The 24,460-nt window shown below is 48.2% G+C and overlaps 1 protein-coding gene across 4 annotated transcripts in view; it reads right to left on the reverse strand.

Moving 5' to 3' along the window:
- Positions 1–24,460, reverse strand: part of LOC139409547 (WW domain containing transcription regulator 1) — a 75,230-nt gene that overhangs the window by 12,516 nt on the left and 38,254 nt on the right. For all 4 annotated transcript variants that reach the window (XM_071154856.1, XM_071154859.1, XM_071154857.1 and 1 more), the window contains exon 2: positions 21,362–21,498. In XM_071154856.1, coding sequence (XP_071010957.1) covers positions 21,362–21,498 — 137 coding nt within the window. The remainder of the gene's footprint in view (positions 1–21,361; positions 21,499–24,460) is intronic.

Raw genomic sequence — 24,460 nt, forward strand, 5'->3', positions numbered from 1 at the left:
AAGCTAGCCCCTATAGCCCCCCCCCCCCCCCCCCCCCCCCCTACAAAGTCGCCCAGACGGTTCACCCCATTACATGCTCCAGTGTGTGCCGAGCCCACACCAACCCCAGTAGCACAGCTCTGGGGTCTGTACACCCCACCCCCCTGCATCTCATATTTCCTGGTCTTCCACTCTGACATTTCTGCCTGCCCCAACAGGTAGTTTTTACTAGGCAGTCCCTTAGCCTGTTGGCTACTCTATACCTAGGCCCTGCAACATACCTAAGCCCTCCGACATGGATTTACCCCAAACACAACACATTTTATTCAGGACAAAATAGTTTATTTGCAAACAGGCTGCATGTTTTGGAATATTTAAATTCTGTACAGGTTTCCTTCTGTCATTTAGGTTAGTATTGTGGAGTAACTAAAATGTTGTTGATCCATCCTCAGTTATCTCCTATCACAGCCATTCAACTCTAACTGTTTGGCCTCATGGTGAAATCCCTTAGCGGTTTCCTTCCTCTCCGGCAACTGAGTTAGGAAGGGTGCCTGTATCTTTGGAGTATCTACCAATAGGTGCCCTTCTTTGCAAACCACTGGAAATCCTCCCAGGTCTTCGTAGTTGAATCTGTGAAATTCACTACTCGACTGAGGGACCTTACAGATAATTGAATGTGTAGAGTACAGAGATTGGGTAGTGATTCAAATATCATGTTTAAGCACTATTATTGCACACAGAGTGAGTCCATCGCAACTTGTGATTTGTTAAGCACATTTTTACTCCTGAACTTATTGAGGCTTGACATAACAAAGGGTTGATTGAATAAATGACAAGACATTTCATCTTTAATGAATTTGTAAACATAATTCCACTTTGACATTATGGGTTTGGGTTTGTACAGTGACAAAATCTCAATTTAATTCATGTTAAATTCAGGCTGTAACAAAATGTGGAAAAGGTCAAGGGGTGTGAATAGTTTCTGAAGACACAGACCAGATTGAATTGAGAATAATCTGATGGGTGAGAATACACTAGTGACTCATGCCCGACGTGCAGTCTAAGGAAAGAAACAGTACATGCTTTTTTTTGTGCAACTTTTTCAAATTAAAATCATGCAACATTTAGCCTAACCTATAGGCCTATTTTATTTATTTATTTTTATTTTACTAGGCAAGTCAGTTAAGAACAAATTCTTATTTTCAATGACGACCTAGGAACTGCCTTGTTCAGGGGCAGAACGACAGATTTGTATCTTGTCAGCTCGGGGATTTGAACTTGCAACCTTTTGGTTACTAGTCCAACTCTCTAACCACTAGGCTGCCCCAAAGCAGATGGTCAGATTAGAGACTATATGTTTTGATAATGTTCACGTCACAACTGAAGTAGCCAAATAACTCTAAACCCCTAGCCTATAAGCCTTAGACGAGAGGTCTGCACGGGACCCATGTTTTGGTATATTGCCCATCCACTCCCGCAAGATTACTGACGGCGCCGGCAGCATTTCTTTTGTTGCCAACATCCAATGAGTGCATGATTTCATAAGACATTTGCTGTTTTGAATTAAAGTCCTTTTATTGAAACAAACTCCAGTGTAAACAAACTAATTTGAAGCAGCACATACAAAAAGTCCCTGCAAGACAGAATACATTTCTTTTGGGGGGGGGGGGGGGCGAGTTCACCTTGTAAACTTTCCAAAATCATCTAAACTTGAACTGTCAGTAAGGAAAAGGCATCTGATAGGCTGACTTTCGCCCAATCACAAGCCATTGTTTCGTTGCCTTTAGAATATGATTAACAGCATGGTTTCCAGTGGGAACCTCAAGCTTTTAGAATTCATCACAAGTGACCACAAGCTCAAATCACATTGGAGAATTGTTTTTGCCACCACTACTGTTTGAAGCAGGCGCGTGATCCAGTGAGCCCCAGTTAGAGTAGAGACACAAGCAGCCAGAATACGAGCAAGGAATTCATGTGATAGATGTGGTTTTATACACAATTCACAACGCATTTACAACCCTCACGTAACACATTTACAACCATTCTGAAATAATTCCAAGGACTAAAATAATATTTAATCCCGAATTAGTCTTTCTGACCAATCGCTGCCCGCCCGCAGCATGAACCATTCCGATCACTCCGCACACTTCTCTGTCTGGTCCCACGGGAGACGCGGGAGTCCCATGTAGGGCCCTATCTAGGACCCCTGGAACAGGGTTGGAGAGCACATAGCCTACAGAGCCTAGGCAAACGTCTTCTTATAACTGGCCACTATTTAAAAGAGGATCCCAGTTCTCATGCTGCTATATTTTATTGCTACAACATTTTTTTTTTACACAACCGGTGTAGCCTAGATAGCATTTAAAAAAAGGTAAGGGCAGGCTGCGCTTCCTCCATTTATAATTAGAGGCTTTGGGTGTTGCTTTTGTGGGCCATTCTGAATAAAAAATGATTCCACTGTCGCAGCCGGCCGCGACCGGGAGGTCCGTGGGGCGACGCACAATTGGCCTAGCGTCGTCCGGGTTAGGGAGGGTTTGGCCGGTAGGGATATCCTTGTCTCATCGCGCACTAGTGACTCCTGTGGCGGGCCGGGCGCAGTGCACGCTGACCCGGTCGCTAGGTGCATGGTGTTTCCTCCGACACATTGGTGCGACTGGCTTCCGGGTTGGATGCACTCTGTGTTAAGAAGCAGTGCGGCTTGGTTGGGTTGTGTTTCTGAGGACGCGTGACTCTCGACCTTTGTCTCTCCCGAGCCCGTACGGGAGTTGTAGCGATGAGACAAGTAAGTAACTACTAACAATTGGATACTACGAAATTGGGGAGAAAAAGGGGGGTAAAATAATTTAAACAAAATAAATAAATAATAATAAATAATAAATGACTCCACACATATTAGTAGGCTAAATAAATACCAGATTAAATTGAGAAGTCAGACGGGGAAGATTATCATCAAGTGCTTGTTAGGTTGTGAATGACAGACTGATGAAGTGTGTACAGCTGTTGTAAGAAACATGAGCAGACCTTTCATGTGCCTTTTTTCTTATCAGCATTAGAGTCCCATCATGCAGCCTTACAATTGTAATACAAATCTAAAACACACACAGCCCAACGCTTGTAGAACAACTAAAATTAAATAAATAACTAAATGTGGAGGTAAAAAAAGGCACATGGCGCAGACAGTCTGGTGATTTCACTGTGGAGACTCTTACCCCCTCTCAGGACCTCTGTTTGCCCTTTCCCTCCATCTCACAATCCTCTGCCTCCTCTCTTCGCCCTCTCCCTCCATCTCACATTCCTCTGCCTCCTCTCCTCTCTTCGCCCTCTCCCTTTCCCTCCATCTCACAGTCCTCTGCCTCCTCTCTTCGCCCTCTCCCTCCATCTCACAGTCCTTTGCCTCCTCTCTTCGCCCTCTCCCTCCATCTCACATTCCTCTGCCTCCTCTCCTCTCTTCGCCCTCTCCCTTTCCCTCCATCTCACAGTCCTCTGCCTCCTCTCTTCGCCCTCTCCCTCCATCTCACAGTCCTTTGCCTCCTCTCTTCGCCCTCTCCCTCCATCTCACAGTCCTTTGCCTCCTCTCTTCGCCCTCTCCCTCCATCTCACAGTCCTCTGCCTCCTCTCTTCGCCCTCTCCCTTTCCCTCCATCTCACAGTCCTCTGCCTCCTCTCTTCGCCCTCTCCCTCCATCTCACAGTCCTTTCCCTCCATCTCTTCGCCCTCTCCCTTTCCCTCCTCTCTTCGCCCTCCCCCTTTCCCTCCATCTCTTCGCCCTCCCCCTTTCCCTCCATCTCTTCGCCCTCCCCCTCTTTCCTTGGCAGTTCAGTGTGTCTCTCTCCCCATCTGTCAGCTGGACTTGAAGTCTGGATGAAGAGCAAAGGAACCTACATAGTTTACCTACCCTCAACACAGACTCAACGTGTGTGTGTGTGTGTGGGGGGGGGGGGGGGGGGGGGGGGGGGGTTGAATTTATGATTTCACCTTTTCTATAAAGCAAGACATTTATGGACCACAAGGTTTTCCTCAGAGACCCCTATTGTTACATCACGTACTTCACAATTGGGGAAAATACCCATCCGTGATCTTCCTTTTAAACTCAATGATGTAATTCCCGGAGGCTCAATGCACGGCCGTTTTGGATACAAAGCTGTTAGTTGCAACAGTCCCCATGTTTGGTGACGGGAGCAGACAGGAAACGCAGGTTATTCTGGAGGAAACTCCGCAGAGTTGTAACTAGCTGGCACAGACACAAAGTAAAAACTAAATCTGATTTTAAGCCTAACTTTAACCACACTGCTAACCACAATGCCTAACCTTAACCTTAAATGAAGACCAAAGTGAAAATGTTTGTTTTCATTCATTTTGACAAAAGAGCCAAGTTTGACTTTACAGCTGGCCCATCTAGTGCAAATCGATCGGTTCTCCCTGCAGGACAAGACTCATCCCAATAAACGTCAACCTGTACAGGAAAGGCGGCAGGTAGCCTAGTGGTTAGAGCATATATTCAAACATTACAATAGATGATGGAATTTTTCCTTGTTTTTATAAAACCAAATAGCCAGAGTAGAGGCATTCGTTTTGGATAGGGGCCAAACAGACAGATGGTATGCATGCAACTGCACACAGAAATACACAGAGCAGCATCTTTAGGGTCGGGTCTGGGACATGGCAGGACACACCCTATCAGGGGAGGCAGAAAACAGACTGCAGTCTGGCCAGATGTGCAGAGCTCCACACGGCCTCAGCCACAAGTAAAATAACACTCCTAAACAACCTCCTGTTCCCCCACCCTCTTCTCTTCTGCTCTCCCTCCCACACTCTTATCATCCACCTCCTCCTTACCCTCTCTTCCACTCCCTCTCCAAACTCTCCTCGACTTACTCTCCCCACCCTCCTCTTCAAGGCTAGCACTGGGTGTCACACCGACCCGACTACAATGATGGAAAACACATGATCAGAAAGATGAGTTCAACAAAACGACGAGCCAGCAACCCCTCACAGCTCCCAGTCACGATATCGGGAGAGAGAGAAAAGTTGGGGTAACGGAAAGAGCAACAGTAAAATAGAGGTGGTAAGGGACAGTTGAGAGGTAGAGAAAAGGGGAGAGCGGTAGAGAAAAGGGGAGAGAGCGGTAGAGAAAAGGGGAGAGAGCGGTAGAGAAAAGGGGAGAGAGCGGTAGAGAAAAGGGGAGAGAGCGGTAGAGAAAAGGGGAGAGAGAGCTAGAGAAAAGGGCAGAGAGAGCTAGAGAAAAGGGGAGAGAGAGGTAGAGAAAAGGGGAGAGAGAGGTAGAGAAAAGGGGAGAGAGAGGTAGAGAAAAGGGGAGAGAGAGGTAGAGAAAAGGGGAGAGAGAGGTAGAGAAAAGGGGAGAGAGAGGTAGAGAAAAGGGGAGAGAGAGGTAGAGAAAAGGGGAGAGAGAGGTAGAGAAAAGGGGAGAGAGAGGTAGAGAAAAGGGGAGAGAGAGGTAGAGAAAAGGGGAGAGAGAGGTAGAGAAAAGGGGAGAGAGGTAGAGAAAAGGGAAGAGAGCGAGAGAGGTAGAGAAAAGGGGAGAGAGCGAGAGAGAGGTAGAGAGAGAGAGAAGGGGGGAGACAGTAAGTTCTAAGTCTTAGTGGGGATGCTCTGCCAACAAAGACCTTCTTGTTTCGTTTACTTCCTAGAAACAGCTGTCCAACAGGGTCAGAGGGGGAAAAAAAAACTGGAAAAACTGAAACGCTTCCAGTCTCGAAAATCTGCACTAAAACCTCCACCATCCCCTGCTCCAAACAAGAGCTCCCCAACACACACACAGAGAGCTCCCCAACACACACAGAGCTCCCCAACACACACACACACACACACACACACACACACACACACACACAGGGAGCTCCCCAACACACACAGGGAGCTCCCCAACACACACACACACAGGGAGCTCCCCAACACACACACACACACACACAGACAGAGCTCCCCAACACACACACACACACACAGAGCTCCCCAACACACACAGAGAGCTCCCCAACACACACACACACACACACAGGGAGCTCCCCAACACACACACACAGAGCTCCCCAACACGCAGAGCTCCCCAACACACAGAGCTCCCCAACACGCAGAGCTCCCCAACACGCAGAGCTCCCCAACACACAGAGCTCCCCAACACACAGAGCTCCCCAACACACAGAGCGCTCCCAAACACACAGAGCGCTCCCCAACACACAGAGCGCTCCCCAACACACAGAGCGCTCCCCAACACACAGAGCGCTCCCCAACACACAGAGCGCTCCCCAACACACAGAGCGCTCCCCAACACACAGAGCGCTCCCCAACACACAGAGCGCTCCCCAACACACAGAGCGCTCCCCAACACACAGAGCGCTCCCCAACACACAGAGCGCTCCCCAACACACAGAGCGCTCCCCAACACACAGAGCGCTCCCCAACACACAGAGCGCTCCCCAACACACAGAGCGCTCCCCAACACACAGAGCTCCAGTTAATATCTGTCAGTGTGCATTACATTTGATAAGAGAGCTTAGAGAGTTCATGTCAAAGTGACACATGTAAGGGGGACAGAGTTTGTGTATACATGCATGCGTGTGGACAGTGGTCAGGGACCAGGCAGGCAGAAGCGCCCACACTCTTCTCACGCACAGGCAGTCTCAGAGGACAACCTCTTGTGCAACAGGAACCCTGTTTGGGCGACTGGCTGGGAGAGAGAGGGAGTCACAAGTCAGGCCCAAAACTCTTTAAAAAAAAGGCATAATAACATGAACTATAAGTTAATGTTTTCAATATTCATCAAAATGATGTTTTTTTGTCAACTGTAACAGTAATGTGGTGTTGAAATAACGACCCTATAAAATCTGTGATGTGGAGAACGCGGGCGGAATCACAGAATCCAACAATATACACAAAATAACGTATTGAAACTTATTAGGAAAAATGTATTAATATGAATTAAGAATAAGATAAGACCTAATGCATCAGTATTCGTGTTTTACTTCATCTGTCTGATGAGGCAACGTAGGAAAACTGAACGAAATTAGGGCGTTTTATAGGGCCCTACGATACGTTCCACTCCTAGTGGTTTAAATCAGTCTCCAGGTAGAAAAGTGAACACGTTTTAATCTGATACCAGAGAAACACCACTTAAATTCTCCTTTGCAGTTTTGCCTGGGGTCAGTCTCTTGCCACATCTCTCCAGGGACCTAACAGGCCTGGGTCAGTCTCTTGCCACATCTCTCCAGGGACCTAACAGGCCTGGGTCGGTCTCTTGCCACATCGCTCTATGGACCTAACAGGCCTGGGTCAGTCTCTTGCCACATCTCTCTATGGACCTAACAGGCCTGGGTCGGTCTCTTGCCACATCTCTCCAGGGACCTAACAGGCCTGGGTCAGTCTCTTGCCACATCTCTCTAGGGACCTAACAGGCCTGGGTCAGTCTCTTGCCACATCTCTCTAGGGACCTAACAGGCCTGGGTCGGTCTCTTGCCACATCTCTCTAGGGACCTAACAGGCCTGGGTCAGTCTCTTGCCACATCTCTCTAGGGACCTAACAGGCCTGGGTCAGTCTCTTGCCACATCTCTCTATGGACCTAACAGGCCTGGGTCAGTCTCTTGCCACATCTCTCTAGGGACCTAACAGGCCTGGGTCGGTCTCTTGCCACATCTCTCTAGGGACCTAACAGGGTTTTGTGGCGAGTTGGATCTCCACAGATAACCCAGTATCTCGGTGAGGAACGCGCTGAGAAGAGAGGCTCCCTGGACACTTCCCTATATCATATCATTCTGGCCCCCGCCATCAGACCCCTGGCCTGGCTGTTATCAGACCTCTGTTATCAGACCCCTGTCATCAGTCCTGGGAGACCCCGTTAGTAGTCCAACTGTTGATGCTGCCGAGACTGGTCAGAGTTCATAGTCACCCCTCCTGGCTCGCAAGTCAATGGGTATGAATACTTTTCGGAGGCACTGCAGCTTCACACAGGCAAAGCTCTGCCCCTAGCGGGGCACAGAGTTAAGGGGTCAAGGGTCAGGTATGATGGATCAAGGTGCACAGTTTGATTAGTTCGGTGCTCGTGTGTGATCAGGGGACTTTAAGGGTGATCGGTTGGTTGGGTTGGAGGGTCGATCAGGTAATGATTTAGAAGGTGGGACGTGGGGGGGGGGGGGGGTGCAGTCCAGAGGTCACTCACTGAGGCAAGCGTCCACACGCGGGTTGAGCCAGGACATTCGTTGTGTTTTGTGGTCAATGAAGTAGATCTCTCCCTGAGGATTTTCAGCCTGCTCCCAGCCATCAGGCAGCTCCCCTGTTCACAAGCAGCAGCAGCACCCCGTCAGCCAGAGTACTTCTCCTTTACCATGCCCGTTGAAATCAGATTAAAAATGACTAGCATTGTCATTCCTAATTCTATGGCTATAACCTTTACCATGGCTGACTGATGCAGGTCCCAGGGACCACATTTCACAGTAATGTAAATTTGAATGGACAAGTTTTTTTGGTTGTTTAAAATCTTTGGAATTCGAAACAGAAACAGGTCTGACTAACCTTCAACAGTTGTTCCTCAGTTACTGACCTGTTTATTTATCTTTTTGTTCCATCAGGTGACTGGATCAAGAATACAACATGAAAGAGTTGAAGTGGAGTAGAGAGCTTATCGACTGACCCGTCTTGATGAGTCAGCGTGAGTAACAGTGGGGGAGATAAGCAGGAATCATGACTAGGGCTAAATCTGAGAACTGCCGAGTCAACGCCCGAGTGGGATCAGGGGTCACTCACTGGGTTGCCATGGGAGATAGAACACAGGGCAAAAGGACGGGAAATTCCACTGAATCTATTGTAGAATTACAGGGGACAGTGGTCATCGTCAGCCTTGGTAATGGAGAGATACAGGTTCCTACTGTTTTGATTACGAGTGTGTCTTGGGAGTTGGGTTGTGAACATAGACACTTTTCCGTTCTCTGTAAGTTAATGGACAATGAAGTACATATCTTTTTTTAAAAATCAGGTGTTTTAGTGCAGGTCTGAAACAAAACCTTGCACACCATCACCTCTCTAGGGCCAGGTTTGATGATGATAACTCTAGAAACAAGAATCACAACACTGCTCAAGGAGTAGACAGCATGATCCAATCAGTAATCATATGCCTATGAACCAGAATTATACTGTTAGCATTGAGGTGATGTGCCCTAGCAGGAAGTCCACTGTGTGCAGCTCACCAAGCACTAATAAAAATAACCAGAGCATGTCTACCTCTGCTAAACTTCCCAGAAAAGCAAAAAAAACATTCAAGCATCCCATAAAAGTGTTAAAAATAGCCGACGTTAACATGTGTAGCTTAAGAAACAAGATTCATGGAATCAATCATTTGCTAGTAACAGATTGACATTCACATTCTGACAATCTCTGAAACTCACTTAGATAATACCCATGTTTTGTAGTGATTCGTATTTATTTAACTAGGCAAGTCAGTTAAGAACAAATTCTTATTTTATGATGACGGCCTACCCCGGCCAAACCCTCCCCTAACCCAGATGACGCTGGGCCAATTGTGCGCCACCCTATGGAACTCCCGATCACGGCCGGTTTTGACACAGCATGGGAACGAATCAGGAACGAGCCAAAATCGGGAGCCCTTAAAGCCCTTATGTTGTTGATGTAAAGAATATTTGTTGGTCCGTGATGTGTAATGACGCAAATAGGTCAAACCGATTGGCAAACATATTGCAAAATTGAGAAATCATGTGAATAAAAAGAAGAAACTATGAAACAAAGACAACATTTACACAGATAGCTCCGCTCCACCATTCCGTGAATCAGATGGCATCACAAAGCCCACTGATACTGCCAATTACTTTAATAATGTTTTCATTGGCAAGACTTGCGAATTTAGGCAAATGCAAATGCAGACACTACACATCCAAGTATATCTGACCAAATTATGAAAGACAAGCATTAAAAAAAATTTTTTTCTTTCTCGTAAAGTAAGTGTGGAAGAGGTGGGAAAAAAATATTGCGGATGGAAAATTACTAAGGATAATAGCGGACAATATTGACACATTTTCAATTTGAGCCTTCTAGAAAGTGTGCGCCATCAGGCCTGGAGTGAAGCAACAGTTGTTCCCCTACCTGAAAAAAGTAAAGCCCCCTGTACTGGCTCAAATAGCCGACAAGATACAATGCTATTTTACAGTAAACAAATTGATAGACTTTCACCACACTTGTAGGATATTCAACAAGCACAGCACTTTCACAAAAATGACTGATTGGCTGAGAGAAATGTAGGATAAAAAGATTGTGGGGGCTGTTTTGTTAGACTTCAGTGCGGCTTTTGACATTTACGATCATAGTCTGCTGCTGGAATAACTTCTGTTATGGCTTTACATCCCCTGCTATAATGTGGATAAAGAGTTACCGGTCTAACAGAACACAGATGGGTGTTCTTTAATGGAGGCCTCTCCAACAAAATCCAGGTAGAATCAGGAATTCCACAAGGCAGCTGTCTAGGCCCCTTACTTTTTTCAATCTTTACTAACAACATGTCACTGGCTTTGAGTAAAGCCAGTGTGTCCATGTATGCGGATAACTTAACACTCTACACGTCAGTTACTACAGCGACTGAAATGACAGCAACACTTAAAGAGCTGTAGTTAGTTTCAGAATGGGTGGCAAGGAATACGTTTTTCCTAAATATTTCCAAAACTAAAAGGATTGTATTTGGGATAAATCGTTCACTAAACCCTAAACCTCAACTAAATCATGTAATGAATAATGTGGAAATTGAGCAAGTTCGGGAGACTAAACTGTCATGGTCAAAACATATTGATACATCTTAACAGCACTATCAACAAGGCAGGTCCTACAGGCCCTAGTTTCTACCTTCTTAACAACACTATCAACAAGGCAGGTCCTACAGGCCCTAGTTTCTACCTTCGTAACAACACTATCAACAAGGCAGGTCCTACAGGCCCTAGTTTCTACCTTCTTAACAGCACTATCAACAAGGCAGGTCCTACAGGCCCTAGTTTCTACCTTCTTAACAACACTATCAACAAGGCAGGTCCTACAGGCCCTAGTTTCTACCTTCTTAACAACACTATCAACAAGGCAGGTCCTACAGGCCCTAGTTTCTACCTTCTTAACAGCACTATCAACAAGGCAGGTCCTACAGGCCCTAGTTTCTACCTTCTTAACAACACTATCAACAAGGCAGGTCCTACAGGCCCTAGTTTCTACCTTCTTAACAACACTATCAACAAGGCAGGTCCTACAGGCCCTAGTTTCTACCTTCTTAACAGCACTATCAACAAGGCAGGTCCTACAGGCCCTAAGTTTCTACCTTCTTAACAGCACTATCAACAAGGCAGGTCCTACAGGCCCTAGTTTCTACCTTCTTAACAACACTATCAACAAGGCAGGTCCTACAGGCCCTAAGTTTCTACCTTCTTAACAACACTATCAACAAGGCAGGTCCTACAGGCCCTAGTTTCTACCTTCTTAACAACACTATCAACAAGGCAGGTCCTACAGGCCCTAGTTTCTACCTTCTTAACAACACTATCAACAAGGCAGGTCCTACAGGCCCTAGTTTCTACCTTCTTAACAGCACTATCAACAAGGCAGGTCCTACAGGCCCTAGTTTCTACCTTCTTAACAACACTATCAACAAGGCAGGTCCTACAGGCCCTAAGTTTCTACCTTCTTAACAGCACTATCAACAAGGCAGGTCCTACAGGCCCTAGTTTCTACCTTCTTAACAACACTATCAACAAGGCAGGTCCTACAGGCCCTAGTTTCTACCTTCTTAACAACACTATCAACAAGGCAGGTCCTACAGGCCCTAGTTTCTACCTTCTTAACAACACTATCAACAAGGCAGGTCCTACAGGCCCTAGTTTCTACCTTCTTAACAACACTATCAACAAGGCAGGTCCTACAGGCCCTAGTTTCTACCTTCTTAACAACACTATCAACAAGGCAGGTCCTACAGGCCCTAGTTTCTACCTTCTTAACAACACTATCAACAAGGCAGGTCCTACAGGCCCTAGTTTCTACCTTCTTAACAGCACTATCAACAAGGCAGGTCCTACAGGCCTACAGGCCCTCCTACAGGCCCTAGTTTCTAGTTTCTACCTTCTTAACAACACTATCAACAAGGCAGGTCCTACAGGCCCTAAGTTTCTACCTTCTTAACAGCACTATCAACAAGGCAGGTCCTACAGGCCCTAGTTTCTACCTTCTTAACAACACTATCAACAAGGCAGGTCCTACAGGCCCTAGTTTCTACCTTCTTAACAACACTATCAACAAGGCAGGTCCTACAGGCCCTAGTTTCTACCTTCTTAACAGCACTATCAACAAGGCAGGTCTTACAGGCCCTAGTTTCTACCTTCTTAACAACACTATCAACAAGGCAGGTCCTACAGGCCCTAGTTTCTACCTTCTTAACAACACTATCAACAAGGCAGGTCCTACAGGCCCTAGTTTCTACCTTCTTAACAGCACTATCAACAAGGCAGGTCCTACAGGCCCTAAGTTTCTACCTTCTTAACAGCACTATCAACAAGGCAGGTCCTACAGGCCCTAGTTTCTACCTTCTTAACAACACTATCAACAAGGCAGGTCCTACAGGCCCTAAGTTTCTACCTTCTTAACAACACTATCAACAAGGCAGGTCCTACAGGCCCTAGTTTCTACCTTCTTAACAACACTATCAACAAGGCAGGTCCTACAGGCCCTAGTTTCTACCTTCTTAACAACACTATCAACAAGGCAGGTCCTACAGGCCCTAGTTTCTACCTTCTTAACAGCACTATCAACAAGGCAGGTCCTACAGGCCCTAAGTTTCTACCTTCTTAACAGCACTATCAACAAGGCAGGTCCTACAGGCCCTAAGTTTCTACCTTCTTAACAGCACTATCAACAAGGCAGGTCCTACAGGCCCTAAGTTTCTACCTTCTTAACAGCACTATCAACAAGGCAGGTCCTACAGGCCCTAAGTTTCTACCTTCTTAACAACACTATCAACAAGGCAGGTCCTACAGGCCCTAGTTTCTACCTTCTTAACAACACTATCAACAAGGCAGGTCCTACAGGCCCTAGTTTCTACCTTCTTAACAGCACTATCAACAAGGCAGGTCCTACAGGCCCTAGTTTCTACCTTCTTAACAGCACTATCAACAAGGCAGGTCCTACAGGCCCTAGTTTCTACCTTCTTAACAGCACTATCAACAAGGCAGGTCCTACAGGCCCTAGTTTCTACCTTCTTAACAGCACTATCAACAAGGCAGGTCCTACAGGCCCTAGTTTCTACCTTCTTAACAACACTATCAACAAGGCAGGTCCTACAGGCCCTAGTTTCTACCTTCTTAACAACACTATCAACAAGGCAGGTCCTACAGGCCCTTGTTTCTACCTTCTTAATAGCACTATCAACAAGGCAGGTCCTACAGGCCCTGGTTTTGGCGTACCTGGACTACTGTTCAGTCGTGTGGTCAGGTGCCACAAAAAAGGAATTGCAAACAGGACAGCACCCTTGAATGTACACAGACGGCCAATAATAATATGCATGTCAATCTCTCCTGGCTCAAAGTGGAGGAGAGATTGACTTCATCACTACTTGTATTTGTGAGACGTATTGACATGCACCCATGCAAACCCCACAAGACATGCCACAAGAGGTTCCTTCGCAGTCCCCAAGTCCAGAACAGACAATGGGGAGGTGCACAGTACTACATACTATACATATTCCACATAAAGTAACTCATGCCAGCAGTAAAATTAGACAAAAAAAATAAATAAATAAACCTTATAGAACATCGGGGACTGTGAAGCAACACAAACATTGGTACATGCATACATGACAACACATGACAACATACGCACTACACACACACACACAATAGATATGTGGTTGTAGAGTATGAGCCTGAAGGCACTCATTTAATATTTTGTGAAATCTGTAATGAATGTATTGTAAATGTTTTTCAAATGAATAACCTTAATTTAGCTGGACCCCAGGAAGAGTAGCTGCTGCCTTATCAGGAACTAAATGGGGACCCATAATAAACCCCAGGAAGAGTATCTGCTGCCTTATCAGGAACTAAATGGGGACCCATAATAAACCCCAGGAAGAGTTGCTGCTGCCTTGTCAGGAACTAATGGGGATCCATAATAAACCCCAGGAAGAGAAGCTGCTGCCTTGTCAGGAACTAATGGGGACCCATAATAAACCCCAGGAAGAGTAGCTGCTGCTTTGGCAGGAACTAAATGGGGATCCATAATAAACCCCAGGAAGAGTAGCTGCTGCCTTGGCAGGAACTAAATGGGGATCCATAATAAATACAAATTCAGTTGGTGGCACACTAACCTAAAAAGGTTGGGAACCAGTGATCTACAGTATGGGATCCAGACCTCTAACTGGAAAGCATAGACCTGTCTGTTCAAACCCTACAGCAGATCAGAGCTAACATGTCCATCTGAGGGAGCAGAGAAGGGGAGAGGAGACGAGGGGAAAAGAGAAGGGGAGAGGAGACGAGGGTAAAAGAGAAGGGGAGAGGAGACGAGGGTAAAAGAGAAGGGGAGACGAGGGGAGAGGAGACGAGGGTAAAAGAGAAGGGGAGAGGAGACAAGGGTAAAAGAGAAGAGGAGACGGGGGGAGAGGAGACGGGGGGAGAGGAGACGAGGGAAGGGGAGACGAGGGAAGGGGAGACGAGGGAAGGGGAGACGAGGGAAGGGGAGACGAGGGAAGGGGAGACGAGGGAAGGGGAGACGAGGGAAGGGGAGACGAGGGAAGGGGAGACGAGGGAAGGGGAGACGAGGGAAGGGGAGACGGGGAAGGGGAGACGAGGGAAGGGGAGACGAGGGAAGGGGAGACGGGGAAGGGGAGACGAGGGAAGGGGAGACGGGAAGGGGAGACAAGGGGAGGGGAGACAAGGGGAGGGGAGGGGAGAAGGGGAGGGGAGAGGAGACGGGAGGGGAAAAGAGAAGGAGGGGAGAGGAGACAAGGGGAGGGGAGACAAGGGGAGGGGAGACAATGGGAGGGGAGAGGAGACAAGGGGAGGGGAGGGGAGACAAGGGGAGGGGAGGGGAGACAATGGGAGGGGAGGGGAAAAGAGAAGTGGAGGGGAAAAGAGAAGGGGAGGGGAGAGAAGGGGAGGGGAGGGGAAAAGAGAAGGGGAGGGGAGAGAAGGAGAACAAAGCAGTGGAAAATAGCCATCAGGACAAGAAAGACAGAGAGAATTCCTCTTCAACAAAGACTGGGGCGTTTGCCAGCATTGTCAACGCCGGAGAGAGGAGGGGAAAGGGGCTACAACACACAGAGAACTGAACAGAGAGGGGGAGGGAGGCAAACCGTGGAGAGAGTAAACAGTTTTGTAATGGTACCCGTAATGTTTCTCTGGTGTTCAGTTTTCCGTTAGTTATGGGAACCTTCTATACATGTTAGCAAAACCCTCCGGAGAACCTATTTAGCATGTTTTGGGGTTTGAGTTAAGAGAACATACCCTTAATGTCAAACAGAATTGACCAAGAACGTGGTTAAAATGTTCTCAAAACATCCCATTTGAAATGTTCTAGATATATATTGGCCTTTTTGCCGTTATTTTGGTATGGGACGATAACTCCACCGATAACCAATAGTCAATAGTCAATAGTTAGGAAGGAAGAGAATCTGAGGCTCGTCGGAACATTTGGGGTCATTATAATGATATTGATTTCTTATATTGTGACAATAAGGAAACATAAGGAAACATCTGAACCATATTTCTTGGACAATTACTCTGGGATGACAATTTATGAGAAAAGTGACACGAATTCCCCCGCTGTAAAACAGAACATATCTTGCAGATATATATTTTTTTAAATTGGATTCGGTATTGGACCCAAAAAGCCCATATTGGTCGGGTTCTAGTTTCATGGGACGTTGCAAGAATATTCATGTGTCCAGTTTTCTGAAGTTTAGAGCAATAGGGGCGGCAGGGTAGCCTAGTGGTTAGAGCGCTGGATTAGTAACCGGAAGGTTGCAAGTTCAAACCCCCGAGCTGACAAGGGACAAATCTGTTATTCTGCCCCTGAACAAGGCAGTTAACCCACTGTTCCTAGGCCGTCATTGTAAATAAGAGTGTGTTCTTAACTGACTTGCCTAGTTAAATAAAGATAATACAAATCAATAAAAATATTCCATCAACGACACACCAAACATACGGACCTTGTTAAATAAAGGTTAAATAAAATTGTTCTCCGAGTATAAAATATTAATGTTCTAGACACGTTTCATGGGAAAGTTGCAAGAAGTTTAAAGTTTCTATGTAAGTGTGCTGTGATGGAATTTTTATTTTATTTAACCAGGTAGGCTAGTTGAGAACAAGTTCTCATTTACAATTGCGACCTGGCCAAGATAAAGCACAGCAGTGCGACAAACACAACACATGGAATAAACAAACATACAGGTCAATAACACAATAGAGATATATATATATATATATATATATATATATATATATATATATATATATATATATATATATATATATATATATATATATATATATATATAGATACACACACACACACAGTGTGTGCAAATGAGGATAAGGGAGGTAAGGCAATAAATAGGCCATAGTGGCGAAATAATTACAATTTAGCAAATCAAATGAAATGTATTTATAAAGCCCTTCTTACATCAGCTGATATCTCAAAGTGCTGTACAGAAACCCAGCCTAAAACCCCAAACAGCAAGCAATGCAGGTGTTGTAGCACAGTGGCTAGGAAAAACTCCCGAGAAAGGCCTAAACCTAGGAAGGGGGTAGTTTGGCGAGACAATGCTAACTAGCATTGACTGGAAGCCTACAGGAACAGCTACACCATTTGTTGTTAGGTGGGGAGAGGGAGAGAGAGAGCGATAGAATGAACATTTGAGTTGGACATTGAAAGAACAGCACCTGTGAATCAGTCACCAACATCCATATCAAATACAGATTTTATCATGTGAAAACTTTCCATGGAAGATTGACAGAAACGTGTGTGTGTGTGAGCAGATCTCCTGTTTCTGAAGTGAGGCAGCTTGATGTACCAGTACACTCCCTGGTCAGGACGTCTGTCACAGGGTCTTACCCCCTCAATCTCTCTCATTAATGCAGAGATGCATCAGGTCCAATTTTCACAGTCTTTAGTACGACTCAGCCGGGGATCCAACTTCTAACTTTCCGATCTTAGGGCAGACACTAACCACAAGGCCACGGAGTAGACAGGAGAAAAACATCCCAGTGGTGTTTGAACAAGTAGAGTGGGGCGGTGTACAGACAATTATTCAGGATGAGAGACTCTATTCATACACATACACCCAGCCACACACCTCTCTGTCACAGCCACCCTCCCCTCCCCACTCTTTCCCAGCCACCCTCCCCTCCCTGTCCCAGCCACCCTCCCCTCCCCTCTCTGTCCCAGCCACCCTTCCCTCCCCTCTCTGTCCCAGCCACCCTCCCCTCCCATCTCTGTCCCAGCCAGCCACCGCTCCCCTCTCTGTCCCAGCCAGCCACCCCTCCCCTCTCTGTCCCAGCCAGCCACCCTCCCCTCTCTGTCCCAGCCAGCCACCCCTCCCCTCTCTGTCCCAGCCAGCCACCCCCCCCCCCCCCCCTCCCAGGTCCCAGCCAGCAAGCCCCCCCCCCTGTCCTAGCCAGCCAGCCAGCCACCCCCCTCTATGTCCCAGCCAGCCCCCACTCCCTGTCCTAGCCAGCCAGCCAGCCACCCCCCGCTCTGTCTCAGTCAGCCACCCCTCTTTCCCAGCCACCCTCCCCTCTCTGTCCCAGCCAGCCCCGTCTGTGCCACCCCAACACCCCCCTCTTCACCAGCCTCCCCTCCCCTCTCTGTCCCAGCCACCCTCCCCTCCCCTCTCTGTCCCAGCCACCCTCCCCTCCACTCTCTGTCCCAGCCACCCTCCCCTCCACTCTCTGTCCCAGCCACCCTCCCCTCTCTGTCCCAGCCACCCTACCCTCCACTCTCTGTCCCAGCCACCCTCCCCTCCCCTCTCTGTCCCAGCCAGCTACCCCCCCCCTCTCTCTGTCCCAGCCACCCTCCACTCCCTGTCCCAGCCACCCTCCCCTCCCTGTCCCAGCCACCCTCCCCTCCCTGTCCCAGCCACCCTCCCCTCCCCTCTCTGTCCCAGCCACCCTCCCCTCCCCTCTCTGTCCCAGCCAGCCACCCCTCCCCTCTCTGTCCCAGCCAGCCACCCCCCCCTCTCTCTGTCCCAGCCACCCTCCCCCCCTCTCTGTCCCAGCCACCCTCCCCCCCTCTCTCTGTCCCAGCCACCCTCCCCCCCTCTCTCTGTCCCAGCCACCCTCCCCTCACCTCTCTGTCCCAGCCACCCTCCCCTCCCCTCTCTGTCCCAGCCACCCTCCCCTCCCCTCTCTGTCCCAGCCACCCTCCCCTTCCCTTTCTGTCCCAGTCACCCTCCCCTCTCTGTCCCAGCCACCCTCCCCTCCCCTCTCTGTCCCAGCCAGCCACCCCCCCTCTGTCCCAGCCAGCCACCCCCCCCCTCTATGTCCCAGCCACCCTCCCCTCCCCTCTCTGTCCCAGCCACCCTCCCCTCCCCTCTCTGTCCCAGGCAGCCACCCCCCCCTCTCTGTCCCAGCCAGCCACCCCCCCCCTCTCTGTCACAGCCAGCCACCCCCCCCTCTCTGTCCCAGCCAGCCACCCCCCTCCTCTCTGTCCCAGCCAACCACCCCCCCCCCCCCTGTCCCAGCCAACCACCCCCCCCCCCTCTCTCTGTCCCAGCCAACCACCCCCCCCCCCCTCTCTGTCCCAGCCAGCCACCCCCCCCCCTCCTCTCTGTCCCAGCCAGCCAGCCACCCCCCCCCCCCCCCCTCTCTGTCCCAGCCAGCCACCCCCCCCTCTCTGTCCCAGCCAGCCACCCCCCCCCCCCCCAGCCACCCCCCCCTCTCTCTGTCCCAGCCAGCCACCCCCCCCTCTCTGTCCCAGCCAGCCACCCCCCCCTCTCTGTCCCAGCCAGCCACCCCCCTCCTCTCTGTCCCAGCCAACCACCCCCCCCCTCTCTGTCCCAGCCAACCACCCCCCCCCCCCCCTCTCTGTCCCAGCCAGCCACCCCCCCCCCTCCTCTCTGTCCCAGCCAGCCAGCCACCCCCCCCCCCCTCTCTGTCCCAGCCAGCCACCCCCCCCTCTCTGTCCCAGCCAGCCACCCCCCCCCCCTCTCTGTCCCAGCCAGCCACCCCCCCCTCTCTGTCCCAGCCAGCCACCCCCCCCCCCTCTCTGTCCCAGCCAGCCAGCCACCCACCCCCCCCCTCCCTGTCCCAGCCAGCCACCCCCCCTCCCTGGTCCCAGCCAGCCAGCCCCCCCCCCCCCCCTGTCCTAGCCAGCCAGCCAGCCACCCCCCTCTATGTCCCAGCCAGCCCCCCCTCCCTGTCCTAGCCAGCCAGCCAGCCAGCCACCCCCCCGCTCTGTCCCAGTCAGCCACCCCTCTTTCCCAGCCCCCCCCCCCCCCCCCCCCCCCCCAGCCCCCCCCGTCCCAGCCAGCTACCCCCCCTCTCTCTGTCCCAGCCAGCCTCCCCTCCATGTCCCAGCCAGCCACCCCCCCCCCCCCCCCCGTCCCAGCCCCCCCCCCCCCCCCCCCCCCCCCGTCCCAGCCCCCCCCCTGTCCCTGTCCCAGCCAGCCAGCCAGCCACCCCCCGCTCTGTCCCAGTCAGCCACCCCCCTGTCCCAGCCCCCCCCCTGTCCCAGCCTCCCCTCCCCCCTGGTCCCAGCCAGCCAGCCCCCCCCCCCTGTCCTAAATTCCCAAGTCTTTCACTTGTTTGTCTCTTTTTATGTTCTCCCCCTCCTCTCGCTTTGTTTACCCCTCCACTGCCCACTCCACCCATCACTCTCCAGCTGTAAACACACCTAAAATGGCCAAAGGCACACATAGTAGTGGGGCGGCAAGTAGGAGCATTGGGCGAGTAACCGGGAGGTTTGCTGGATCAAATCCCTGAGCTGACAAGGTAAAAATCTGTCATTCTGCCCCTGAGCAAGGCAGTTAACCCACTGCATTCAGTTGTACAACAGACAGAGACACAGTCAAACCTCTCAACACAATATCAACAAAGAGTTGTTCTTCCTGGCATGTTGTCTGTAGAACAAATAAAACACGAGGCCTTCCTGTAGTTGTGTTTGACACCCCTGCTTTAGAGAGCGGTGCCCATTGGCCTGCCCCTCTAGAGAGCGGTGCCCATTGGCCTGCCCCTCTAGAGAGCGGTGCCCATTGGCCTGCCCCTCTAGAGAGCGGTGCCCATTGGCCTGCCCCTCTAGAGAGCGGTGCCCATTGTCCTGCCCCTCTAGAGAGCGGTGCCCATTGGCCTGCCCCTCTAGAGAGCGGTGCCCATTGGCCTGCCCCTCTAGAGAGCGGTGCCCATTGGCCTGCCCCTCTAGAGAGCGGTGCCCATTGGCCTGCCCCTCTAGAGAGCGGTGCCCATTGGCCTGCCCCTCTAGAGAGCGGTGCCCATTGGCCTGCCCCTTTGCCCATTGGCCTGCCCCTTTAGGGCGGTGGCCATTAGCCTGCCCCTCTAGAGAGCGGTGCCCATTGGCCTGCCCCTCTAGAGAGCGGTGCCCATTGGCCTGCCCCTCTAGAGAGCGGTGCCCATTGGCCTGCCCCTCTAGAGAGCGGTGCCCATTGGCCTGCCCCTCTAGAGAGCGGTGCCCATTGGCCTGTCCCTTTAGAGAGCGGTGCCCATTGGCCTGCCCCTTTAGAGAGCGGTGCCCAATGGCCTGTCTCCAGCAGTGGAGTGGCAGAGGGGTTGATGTTCTGCAGGCTGAGTCAAGGTGGCTGTCAGATTGCTTAGCTGGGTCTATTATAGGTGTTAGCTAGGCTAACGCGGATGAGAATACCCAGTCAACGCTACGCTATCGCTAATGTGAATTAGATGAACCTGTCAATGTGAATCTGTGTTATGAAGGAGCAGTCAGGCTCTGTCAGACTAAGTGGAGCATAAAGGGGTGAGGAGAGCTTCCTTATCTCTCCACCTTCAACACAACAACATGCATCTCTCTAGCAACAGGCTTCCTGGCTTCTGGTTGGTTCACACACACTCAACCAGGCTTTGGCGTTATCATGGTAGCTGGTAAGGACTGTGTGTGTTATTGTGGTAGTCCCCAGGGTGAAAGATATCATTGGTGTGAGTGATAATAGTCAAGGACTGTGGCGATGTGTTAACACTGACGTGTCAGGAGTGGTTTGGTAGGATACTCACAGTTGTTAGGTTGGTATATATATATATATATATATATATATATATATATATATATATATATATACACACACACACGCGCATGTATATGAGTGAGTGAGTGAGACACAGAGAGAGAGAGAGACAGAAAGAGAGACACAGAAAGAGACACACAGAGAGCTTGTGTGACTCACCAAGGTTGGGCTGGGACAGGGCCATGTTGCGTTGCTGTGGGCTGGCAGAGGGTGGGGGGGCGTGGAGACTCATCTGGTTCATGGCTGTCGTCATGGTCTTCCGAGGGTCGTGCCAAGTGGTGATCTTCTCCACGTGACTATGGAGAGAGAGAGAGAGAACATCAGGGGAAAAACAAAACCAAGTTACTACAGATCAGAGAGCTTTCTCTCTCTTTCCCATTGATATTTTAACTCCAGTATTGATTTTTCTAGATAGCTCTAGCTCACGCTATCAGCACGTATTTCCATGACGGATCAAAACTCATTTTCTCGTTGCTCTCGTCTCAATATGTTTGGAACATCAAAATGGCAATAAAATAGAAGTGGTTGAATCACAAATACATGATTGGTATGGTGAAAACATAGCACTTCGGCGCCTAAGCATCATGATAACATCGTATGGCGAGGTCCCTTGGCAATCCCCGGCCCTAGTTACTACCATCACTCTGATTTTAATATTAGACTAAGGAGAGGCTGCAGCGGGTTCATATGAATGGTGTATTCGTGCAATATCTCTTCAGCTAAAGTAATAGGAAATAAGTAACTTGAGAAGTTTCAGTTGGAATGCCATGCTCAGAGGGTACAACTAGAGCCTTTAAAAGCAGGTACAACTAGAGCCTTTAAAAACAGGTACAACTAGAGCCTTTAAAAACAGGGTACAAGTAGAGCCTTATTTAAAAACAGGTACAGCTAGAGCCTTATTTAAAAACCGGTACAGCTAGAGCCTTTAAAAACCGGTACAACTAGAGCCTTTAAAAACAGGTACAACTAGAGCCTTTTAAAAACAGGTACAGCTAGAGCCTTTTAAAAACAGGTACAGCTAGAGCCTTTTAAAAACAGGTACAACTAGAGCCTTTTAAAAACAGGTACAACTAGAGCCTTTTAAAAAAAGGGTACAACTAGAGCCTTTTAAAAAAAGGGTACAACTAGAGCCTTTTAAAAAAAAAGGGTACAACTAGAGCCTTCTTTTTTTTTTAAAGGGTACAACTAGAGCCTTCTTTTTAAAAAAGGGTACAACTAGAGCCGGGTTTAAAAAAGGGTACAACTAGAGCCTTTAAAAACAGGTACAGCTAGAGCCTTATTTAAAAACAGGTACAACTAGAGCCTTTTAAAAACAGGTACAACTAGAGCCTTTTAAAAACAGGTAAACTAGAGCCTTTTAAAAACAGGTACAACTAGAGCCTTTTAAAAACAGGTACAACTAGAGCCTTTAAAAAAGGGTACAACTAGAGCCTTTAAAAAAGGGTACAACTAGAGCCTTATTTAAAAACAGGTACAACTAGAGCCTTATTTAAAAACAGGTACAACTAGAGCCTTATTTAAAAACAGGTACAACTAGAGCCTTATTTAAAAACAGGTACAACTAGAGCCTTATTTAAAAACAGGTACAGCTAGAGCCTTATTTAAAAACAGGTACAGCTAGAGCCTTATTTAAAAAACAGGTACAACTAGAGCCTTTAAAAACAGGTACAACTAGAGCCTTTAAAAACAGGGTACAACTAGAGCCTTATTTAAAAACAGGTACAGCTAGAACCTTATTTAAAAACCGGTACAGCTAGAGCCTTATTTAAAAACAGGTACAACTAGAGCCTTTTAAAAACAGGTACAGCTAGAGCCTTTTAAAAACAGGTACAGCTAGAGCCTTTTAAAAACAGGTACAGCTAGAGCCTTTTAAAAAAAAGGGTACAACTAGAGCCTTCTTTTTTTTTTAAAGGGTACAACTAGAGCCTTCTTTTTAAAAAAGGGTACAACTAGAGCCGGGTTTAAAAAAGGGTACAGCTAGAGCCTTATTTAAAAACAGGTACAGCTAGAGCCTTATTTAAAAACAGGTACAGCTAGAGCCTTATTTAAAAACAGGTACAACTAGAGCCTTATTTAAAAACAGGTACAACTAGAGCCTTTTAAAAACAGGTACAACTAGAGCCTTTTAAAAACAGGTACAACTAGAGCCTTTTAAAAACAGGTACAACTAGAGCCTTTTAAAAACAGGTACAACTAGAGCCTTTTAAAAACAGGTACAACTAGAGCCTTTTAAAAACAGGTACAACTAGAGCCTTTTAAAAACAGGTACAACTAGAGCCTTTAAAAAAAGGGTACAACTAGAGCCTTATTTAAAAACAGGTACAACTAGAGCCTTATTTAAAAACAGGTACAGCTAGAGCCTTATTTAAAAACAGGTACAGCTAGAGCCTTATTTAAAAAACAGGTACAACTAGAGCCTTTAAAAACAGGTACAACTAGAGCCTTTAAAAACAGGGTACAACTAGAGCCTTATTTAAAAACAGGTACAGCTAGAGCCTTATTTAAAAACCGGTACAGCTAGAGCCTTTAAAAACAGGTACAACTAGAGCCTTTAAAAACAGGTACAGCTAGAGCCTTATTTAAAAACAGGTACAGCTAGAGCCTTATTTAAAAACAGGTACAGCTAGAGCCTTATTTAAAAACAGGTACAGCTAGAGCCTTATTTAAAAACAGGTACAGCTAGAGCCTTATTTAAAAACAGGTACAGCTAGAGCCTTATTTAAAAACAGGTACAGCTAGAGCCTTTTAAAAACAGGTACAACTAGAGCCTTTTAAAAACAGGTACAACTAGAGCCTTTTAAAAACAGGTACAACTAGAGCCTTTAAAAACAGGTACAACTAGAGCCTTTAAAAAAAGGGTACAACTAGAGCCTTATTTAAAAACAGGTACAACTAGAGCCTTATTTAAAAACAGGTACAACTAGAGCCTTATTTAAAAACAGGTACAACTAGAGCCTTATTTAAAAACAGGTACAACTAGAGCCTTATTTAAAAACAGGTACAACTAGAGCCTTTAAAAACAGGTACAACTAGAGCCTTAAAACGGGTACAGCTAGAGCCTTAAAACGGGTACAGCTAGAGCCTTTTTTAAAAAAGGGTACAGCTAGAGCCTTTTTTAAAAAAGGGTACAGCTAGAGCCTTTAAAAAAACAGGTACAACTAGAGCCTTTAAAAACCGGTACAACTAGAGCCTTTTAAAAACAGGCACAACTAGAGCCTTTTAAAAACAGGTACAACTAGAGCCTTTTAAAAACAGGTA

This window comes from Oncorhynchus clarkii, chromosome 5, assembly GCF_045791955.1.
Source record: "Oncorhynchus clarkii lewisi isolate Uvic-CL-2024 chromosome 5, UVic_Ocla_1.0, whole genome shotgun sequence".
In the NCBI taxonomy this organism is placed as follows: domain Eukaryota; kingdom Metazoa; phylum Chordata; class Actinopteri; order Salmoniformes; family Salmonidae; genus Oncorhynchus; species Oncorhynchus clarkii.